We start from the raw sequence: 9,880 nt of genomic DNA, 5'->3' as shown, positions 1-9,880 counted from the left end.
AACAACTCTTTTACTCTTTTACTTGTTTCAGTCATTTGACTGTGGCCATGCTGGGGCACCACCTTGAAGGTTTCAGTGAAATAAATCGACCCAAGCACTTTTTTTTAAAAATCTGGTTGTTATTCTGTCAGTCCCTTTTGCTGATCCACTAAGTCACATCTTCATTTAGCATCCACTTTCCTTGCTAGCATGAGCTGGATGGTTTGATAGGAGCTGATTTGACTGGGCTGCACATTATCTCTCCTGCTTTGGCATGGTTTCTATGGCTGGATGCCCTTTTATAATGTGATGTTGGTATATTTATCAGTTGCCAAGTGGGGTAGTAAACTCTAAGGGCGCACACACACACACACACACACACATACATCTATACATGATGTTAAGAAAGGCATCCAGCTGTGAAAACTGTGCCAAAGCAAACACAGAAGTCTGGTGCAGTCTTCTGCCTTTCCAGCTCCTATCAAACTGTCCAACCCATGCCAGCATGGAAGGCAGACATTAAATGATGATATATATGTATATATATATTTTCTTTTTTTTTTTTCTTTTTTTTAACCTGTGAAAACATGTCTGGCCATGGGGAAATATTACCTTATTTGGAAACAGGTGAAAGTTGGCAACAGGAAGGACATCTGGCCATAGAAAATTTACCTCAACAAATTCTGTGTGACCTACACAAGCATGGGAAAGTGGACATTAAAACAATAGTCATGATGATGATGATTATAATAACCCTTTTCTTTTTCCATAGATATCTGCACAAACTAATATCCAACCATTTTAAACTTCAGCAATATATCATCTTTATTTTATTTCATTTCCAGAAAGATCCAATGACTTTGCTTGACAACCATACAAAAATGTCAATCAAAAATCTTACATTAAACCAATTACAGTCATTAAAGGTGAGTTTTTTTTTAACTCTCTAACTGCAAAATTAAATTTCATAGTTATTCCAGTTAATACTGTTAAATATCTACCAAAAAAATAGAATTGATTTTATTTCTGCAAGTCTTGTGGCCTCCATAAGCTTGACATATCTCAACACAAAATAGCTTCAAACATGGCATTCCTCAACGAAAGATAGATTGCTTTCTGCACAAGGAAATGAAATTTTGAGTTGATATATTTTGATTTCTACAGTAAAGGGTTAAAATGTATGGAATACAGAAATTAATTTTTCCTTAAATTAATTATTGCAAACTTATGAATATATTACCTCAAGTGTTATAAGGAAGACAACCTTCTTTTGCATATATATGAATGCTCACATACATATACACATGCAGGCATTCTTACATACAGACACCTCAGCATTAAGCAAAATAAGCATGTGCATAGGGCACCAAGAGAAGCAGGGGGCACCACAGAAATGGTAAATGGTTTACAGCACAAAAGAAATCACTTTAAACTTGCTAAAATATTATTTGAAGTGGTTTATATGATCTAAAATATGATTTTGAAGTATTCATGATGTCATAGTGAGAAACTGATCAAAGGCTTTGCATTTAAAAAAAAGAAAAGAAAATTTTCAAATATAAATAAAGTGAAAGTACAGAAAAATAAACATTAATTTCCATCTTTTTGTTTCATTTTGAAAAATAAAAATTTATTTTATGGTTTATTATTATTTATATTTGGAATTACGGGGGCACAAAAATCTTAGGGCCTTTGTGGGTCTTAATCCAGCCCTGAGTCACCTTACATACATTTCACTCAGTCACTTATCAATGTTTTTACATTCAAATTACACATGGTTCTACAAGTCCTTAATAATCTATTCACAAAGAATCAGAAGATATTCCATTGACTCAAAATTGAAATTAAATATACTTTTCTAATTTTGCTTTTCAGCTGTTCTACCGTTTGAAAGAACCTGATTATTGGAGTAAGTTCTGGTTTACTGTTCAGTTCAGAGCATGTGTTTTTATAAAATCACGTGTGTGTGTGTGTGTGTGTGTGTGTGTGTGTGTGAGAGAGAGAGAGAGAGAGAGAGAGATTAGCTGCATTGAAAGTTTAGCTTTCACATTTGGATTCAGTATTTTCCTATCATCCTTCTATTTATTCCTCATTAAGGTCCAACTGCTATATGTTTATCCCTTCCACTAGAACATTATCCATTTCTGATTTTGTCTTTATTGGAATGTGTCACATAAAATAAGATTCAGATTTGTAAAGATGAAATGTATTGGCACCCAAATGATACTGTCAGGATGAATTGTTTGTAATATAAGATTCTGAATCTGGAAAAACTCTTCTAGAACCTCTCCTAAATTAATTTTAATGAAATTCTGGTTATTTATACTTTTTAAAGTGTAGGGAGTTAGGGAAGAAGGAGTAGTACCTGACACTTTTGCAGTCCCTCCCACACTGCTGGGATTAACCCTTCAGCATTTAAATCAGCCCAAATATTCTATCTGTTGTATGTTCAAACCAGTCAGATGTGGCCTGTCACACCCACCTACAATGTTATTCAAAATAAACAGCCACATCATTGAAATTTCAAAGTTACAAGATAGGGTACAAGATAATGTATGATAATTTCAGAACAATGTGAATAACTAAGTATTACGTTTGACTGGGTAATATGAATGCTAACAGCTTAATGTAGTTGAGGTTTAGTTTAACCCATTAACATTTAGATATTTTCGCTATATCCATGTTTTATGTTCAAATTACCCAGATCTGGCCTTTCACACATATCCTACAATATCATTCTAAAAATAAACAACCACATCATCAAAATCTCAAGGCTACGAGACAATGTATGATTACTTCAGAAGAATGTGAATAAATAAATATTACATTTGATAGAATAATCTGAATGCTAAAAGATTAAATGTCTATGGGTCAATAATCACAAGGGAATTCCAGAGGACTAAATACATGGAGGTGCATGGCTTAGTGGTTAGGGTGTTGCTCTCGTGATTTTAAAATTGTGGATTCAATTCCCAGACTGGGCAATGTGTTGAGTTCTTGAGCAAAACACTTCATTTTGTGTTACTCCAGTGCACTCTGCAGGAAATGAGTTCCAGCAAGAGCTGGGAAGTTAACCCTGTGATGGACTAGCATCCTCTTTTAGGGGATAATGTCATAATCTCAGTCACTTATACACTTAAAATTGCTAGCCTTATGTCAAACTTTACAACCATTAAAAGGTAGCAAACTGGCAGAATCATTAACACACTGGACAAAATGCTTAGTGACATTTCTCCCAGCTTTACATTCTGAGTTCAAATTCCACCGTGGTCAACTTTGCCTTTCATCCTTTCGAGATCAATTAAATAAGTATCAGTTCAGCACTGAGGTTTAATGTAATCGACTAGTCCTTTCCTCCAAAATTCCAGGCCCCATGCTTATAGTAGAAAGAATTATTATTGTTGTTTTGTTGTTCATTGATAACTCTTCGTTTTGTAGTGCCAATCACCAAAACAAACGGTGACCCTGACCAACCCTTTCCTACTCTTGAGAAATGTCTTGAAGAAGTTCCTGAAGAAATTGGATTTAATGTAGAAATTAAATACCCTTTAGAATGTATTGTAAGTTTTAATTTTATCTTTCATTTATTTGTTTTATACGAGTTTTAATCATTGGACTGTGACCACACTGATGCACCAAAACCAAGGGTTTTAGTTGAACAAATCGACCCCTGTACTTATGTTCACTTTAAAGTCAAGTACTTATTTTATTGATATTTTGCTGAACCACTAAGTTACAGGGACATAAATAAACTAACACTTGTCAGGAATACACACACATACTTGACAGGCTTCCATGTGTGTCGATGAAATCAACTAGCCCCACCACTCAAAATCGCTGGCCTTAAAAGAGATAGGCCTCAATATCATTGGAAATAGAGAACTATATTTATTGACTGATACAGCTATAGAAACTTACATTCAGAATTTTAAGTTTCTGCATCAACAGTTTGATGACATTTGCGCATTTTTTGCTTTGCAAACCCAGTGTGTGTGGCACCATTGCTTACAAAACATGGAAACCCTTCTATCTATCCATGTACGTGTATATATATAGATAGATAGATATAGGGAAAATTCACAAAGAAAATCAAAAGACGAAGACAGGTGGTGTAGACAACAAACAGATGTATTAATTTAACGTTCGGGAAGTGAAAAAGACTTTAACGTTTCGAGCCTATGCTCTTCCACAGAAAGGAACACAGAAAGAAACAAGGAGAGAAAATAAAGAATGTGTAGTGGCTAGCGATCTATCATGGCGAATCAAGATATAGATATATATATATAGATATGTATATATAGTCATGGTTTTCTTTCCTTTTTTTTTTTAGGATGACACAATGGAAAGCGAGGACATCTTTGATGCCAACTTTTTTCTGGATGTTATATTGGCTAAAATATTTAAGCATTCAGGAAAGCGAAAAATTATTTTGTCAACATTTGAACCAGATTTATGTTGTATGTAAGTACAGCTGTCTTTTTATTACCTCTGTAGAAAAATGTATGTTTAGATTCACCATATACTATTTAATGAGTTATAATTCCTTGAGATAGTATACTGGTCGGGTAGACATAGCAGCCAATTCTCCCTCTACACTTATGCATTTAAACCAGCCTTATCTGGCCAAAATAGTCTATCTGCTTTATTTTAAAACTAGTTAGATCCAACCTTTCACACATACTCTATAATGCCATTCTAAATAACTAGACATAGCATCAAAATCTTAAAGTTACAAGATATTGCATGATTAATTGAAAACCATGTGAATAAATAAGCATCATATTTGACTGAGTAATGAAGGATACAAATAACACTCTACTGCCTTTTGAAAATGAGCACATTTGATGATGCAGCCCTAAGTATATCATACTTAATACAAAAGAAAAAAAATGGAAAGTCATAACTGCAACATCTTTTAATTACAGGATCTGCCAGATGAGGGCTGGGTAGTGAGGGGTTCGGGTGGCTAAACAACAATAATAACACATTGGGATCTATTTTAAAACGGGGGCCACATTTTTCATTAATGTTTTACGTAGTGTTTTTGGTACGGAAAGACTTTCAAACTTCGTATACTTATCTATTTTGTGTTATAGAACAGAAAAATATTTTTGTATTCGAATTTATTTCATGTAAAAAATTGTCTTATTTCGATAATTTCAACCAATCACTGACAAGTATTCAGTTGTTTACATTTACTCCTTTGGCTGATTAAGCGATGTAAAGCGTATTTAATCTCCATACCTTCGTTTTATTTGCTTTTTTCATTTTAAATTTGCTTTCACCCTAACCCTAACCCTAGGGTTAGGGTTAGGGTTAATTGTTTCAGAATCGTTTGTTTATGTAGTCGGCACTTAATGTATATCGGCTGAATGGACGTCAGTGATTGGTTGAAATTACAGAAATACGACAACTTTAACATGGAATAACTTATGGATTTCTTTTTTTTTAAGAAGACTAAGAGAAAAAGATGTTTTATATGACACATTCTACCAGTGTTCCAAGTTTCAAAGTGTTTCGTTAATGAAAAATGTGGCCCCCGTTTTAAAAAAGATCCACACATTGTAATATACTGTTCCTTAAAAGTTTTACCACAAATGTATGTTTGTCAGCAAGGACTGTTGTTATATGATGTTACCTAGTGAGAAAACTCTGAATAACAACATAGTAAGTCGCTAGCTTTGGGTCACTAGCTGGTGCCACATGAAAAGCATCCAGTACACTCTGTGAAGTGGTTGGTATTAGGAAGGGCATCCAACAAGTAGAAACCATGCCAAAACAGACAATTGGAACCTGGTGCGGCCATCAAGTTTGCCAGCTCCTGTCAAACCGTCCAACCCATACCAATATGGAAAATTGACATTAGATAATAATAATAATAACGAAGATGACAATGACAAACAACTTTATTATTATTATTATTACTATTTAAAGTGGCGAGCTGGCAGAATCGTTAGCACACCGGGTGAAATGCTTAGCTGCTCCATTCTGAGTTCAAATTCCTCTGAGGTTGACTTTGCCTTTCATTCTTTCAGGGTCGATAAATTAAATACCATTTGCATACTGGAGTTGATCTAATCGACTGGCCTCCTCCCCAAAATTTCGGGCCTTGTGCCTAGAGTAGAAAAGATTATTATTATTGAGATTTATGTAATAAGAAAAGCATTCATGTGCTCGATAATCAATGCTGGTCAAGGGAGACAACCCTGGAGTTTAAGTTAATCACTTACTGTTCACATGTGGGATCGTCATGACAGGAATGTCTCTCAGTCAAAGCTGGAGGCTAAACTACCACAACAATCGTTTTGAGGTTTTGATTTTCATTGTTTCATCACCAATCTGGAACCCCTAACTTGCTCAGCATATCAATCCCCTGGAAACTATTCAGAAACATGCAACCAAACGAGTACCCACTGTCAGGCATCTACCATACTCTGAAGATCTCGGTTCCTTGGGTATTGACACATTAAAACTCCAACATCTGGCAACTGACTTGGTAGGCACCCACAAAATTATCCATCATCTTTCCAACAACAACTTTGGGCACTTTTTTGAATTCCATATGTTTAACACATGTGGACATGCTTACAAAATCAAAGAACAACTCAGCACCCGTGACTTTTAGAAACATTTTTTCCCACTCAGAATTGCTGAAGCATGGAATAAACTACCCACATCAGTTGTTAGTTGTCAGGACACTACATCCTTCAAAACTTCCATATTTCCTGACATTCACCAACAGTATACCTGATACCCCCATTTCACCTTCACCTTTTTTGTTAATGACTCATTTACTGTTCACATCCTGTGCTTATTCTAGGTACTGTTCATGCACTTTTGGCTACTTTTTCCGATGAGTTGTAGTGTACCTGAGCTCTGTATACAATAAGTTCGTTATTTCTATTTTTTATTTTCAACAGGTTACATTTAAAACAGAACAAGTATCCTGTTCTGTTTTTGACACAGGGAATAAATAGTCATTGGGTCTCCTACAAGGATGCCCGTTGCCATACAACAAGCACTGCTATTAGCTTTGCAAAGGCTGAATCTCTTACTGTGAGTAGTTCTTTCACCATTGTTTGTTGATTCTATGAAAATTAACATTAAATTTAGGGAATACAATGAAGGTAAAACTTACCCACTTTTAGCTTTACCTCTAAACAAGGAGCCACTCAAAGAGACTCTTTGCTCTTTTACTTGTTTCAGTCATTTGACTGCGGCCATGCTGGAGTACCACCTTTTAATCAAGCAAATCAACCCCAGAACTTATTCTTTTTAAGCCTAGTACTTATTTTATCGATCTTTTTTGCCGAACCGCTAAGTTACGGTGAAGTAAACACACCAGTATCGGTTGTCAAGTGATGGTGGGGGGACAAACACAGACATACAAACATATATATATATACCGGAGTAAGCACATAAATGTGAAACAAGGTGGAAAAAAAGAGCACTCAAATACCAGAGGTAGAGTAATATGCTTTATTTAAAAGCAGCAGAAATATAACAAAAAGCTGTTACTCAGTTTCACGTTCCCGTTCGTCGGAGAGTTTTGTTAAAATAGAACAAAACTGTCCGACGAACTACACAACCAAACCCTGTTCTAATCTACACATTCTTTGTTTATTTTCTATTTTTAAGGGTATTTGTGCTCATGCAGAAGAGTTACTGAAAGATACAGAACTTATGGAGATGTGTGTCAGAGAAAATTTGTCACTTATTGCTTGGGGAAATGATATTGAAAACTACGATAACATGAAGGTTTTAACTGATTATCCACTTACAGGATTAATATATAATCGGTAAGTTAGATTCCTGTCTAATGTTTCAGCCTCATTTAACCTCATTAGATAATATTTGAAACAGCTGTCTGTTGAAATAAGCATTGTTGGTGTCATAGAAAAAATATGCAGTTGAAGAGTGGTGTAGTTTGCTTGAAGCATTGTAAGACAGAAGTAAAATAACATATAATGAAGAAGAGCTTCTGACAATGTGAAAATGAGAAGTTAAGTGACTTTTATATATTTCAGGCACAAAGGCCATCATTAGAAGTGAATGCTTTAGAATTGTGAGTTTATGTAGGTCCTGCTATTTAGATTGTTCAATGGGTAGTGACCCCATTTTGTCCAGTGAATGTGTGTTGCTGTTATCATACTCAGCAGACAAAGCAATCAAAATGGCAGGATCTACATAAAACTCACACTTCTGATGTCAGGTCAATGTACTAAAGAAGCTCTCCTTCCACATCATTTGTTTAATATACAGATTCTTTTTTTTCTAGTAAAGAGATGGAGTCAGACAGAATCAGAACCGGTTTTTTTTTTGGTTTTTTGCAAGAGTGGAGACATGGTTCTTGTTTATTTCTTGTTATAAAAACATTTAAGTGATTCCTAGAATTTTAGACAAAATCCTTTCTAGGTTTTCTTTTACCCCTTCTTGTAAACATTTCTGTACATATGTGTCTTTTTCCTTCTTTTAATCCTTCAACTGTGAAATTGATTATTCCATTAATAGTTATTCCACTAATGATGCTAAATAGCCACCAAAAAGTAGAATTGGTATTTTCTGCAAGTCACATTGCCTCAATATACTTGACATGTCTCAACAAAACATTGTTCCAAACATACCATTCTTCATCAAATGATAAATTAGTATTTAAAACTCATTCTGCAGTTAAGAGAAATGAAATTTCAGGTGGATATATCTGATTTCCACAGTAAAAGAGTTAAACATTTTTGTACATGAGGCTGTGAAATTAAAGAAGCTACTATGATGTAACACATAGCAAAGATATAAGCGTTCGCCTCAGGTCACCCAATCAACAATGGGTTCCATTTCTACATGGCTGTTGTGTCATTGTTAGTGGTAGACAGGTCATCTTGTCATGTATGTAAATATTGATACTTTATAAAAATAAAATACAAAACTCCTTGTATATTCTACCACGGAGAAATAGATGTAAATAAGATAATAGAAAATGTACATGGAGATTTTATATCTTTTGTTATCTTTTACTTGTTTCAGTCATGAGACTGGAATGACTTGACCCTCGTACTCATTATGTTTTTGAAGCCTGGTACTTATTCTATCAGTTTCTTTTGTCAAACTGCTAAGTTATGGGGCAGCATGTAAACACACCAACACCAGTTGTCAAATAGTGGTGGGGGGACAAGCACACGCACGCACACACACACACACACACACACACACACACACACATGACAGGCCTCTTTCAGTTTCCATCTACCAAATCCACTCAAGATTTTGGTCAGCGCAAGGCTGTAGTAGAAGTCACTTGCCCCAAGTGCAACTGAATCTGGAACCATGTGGTTGGGAAGCAAATTTGAATATTTAAATGAACTAGTTGATGAGTCACAGCTGAGTAAGTCCGTCTGATAAATTAGTACCACAATATTTCATATTTTACCTTCTGCACTTTACTGAGTCAATAATAACCACACCTAATTCTCACTTGTCTAGGAACATCTCTGTAAATAAGATTCCCGAACAACTGCAGTTTATCAATGCTTCTTTATATCAGCACAAACATGGCTCTGTGGCTAAGAGGTTTGCTTTGCAACCATGTTGTTTCAGGCTCAGTTCCACTGCACAGCACCTTGTGCATGTGACTTCTACTATAGCCCCAAGCCAACTAATGCCTTGTGAGTGAATTTGATAGACAGAAACAGTGTGGAAGTTTATTGTATAGGCATAGGCAAGGCTGTTTGGTAAGAAGTTTCCTTCCCAACCACATGGTTTCGGGTTCAGCCCCACTGCGTGGCACCTTGGGCAAGTGTCTTCTGCTATAGCCTCAGGCTGACCAAAGCCTTGTGAGTGGATTTGGTTGAGGAAAACTGAGAAAAGCCCATCATGTGTGTGTGTGTGTGTGTATATATATATATAT

General features: G+C 35.4%; 1 protein-coding gene across 4 annotated transcripts in view; it reads left to right on the top strand.

The window, feature by feature from the left end:
* The window catches only part of LOC106879322 (glycerophosphocholine phosphodiesterase GPCPD1), a 55,381-nt gene that overhangs the window by 42,505 nt on the left and 2,996 nt on the right, over positions 1-9,880 (top strand). For all 4 annotated transcript variants that reach the window (XM_052973210.1, XM_014928828.2, XM_052973206.1 and 1 more), the window contains 6 exons: positions 825-905; positions 1,855-1,888; positions 3,418-3,539; positions 4,310-4,440; positions 6,900-7,035; positions 7,618-7,778. In XM_052973210.1, coding sequence (XP_052829170.1) covers positions 825-905; positions 1,855-1,888; positions 3,418-3,539; positions 4,310-4,440; positions 6,900-7,035; positions 7,618-7,778 — 665 coding nt within the window. The remainder of the gene's footprint in view (positions 1-824; positions 906-1,854; positions 1,889-3,417; positions 3,540-4,309; positions 4,441-6,899; positions 7,036-7,617; positions 7,779-9,880) is intronic.

The sequence above is a fragment of the Octopus bimaculoides genome, chromosome 1 (assembly GCF_001194135.2).
Source record: "Octopus bimaculoides isolate UCB-OBI-ISO-001 chromosome 1, ASM119413v2, whole genome shotgun sequence".
NCBI classification, from domain to species: Eukaryota; Metazoa; Mollusca; class Cephalopoda; order Octopoda; family Octopodidae; genus Octopus; species Octopus bimaculoides.
This window is presented reverse-complemented; position numbering and strand designations above follow the sequence as displayed.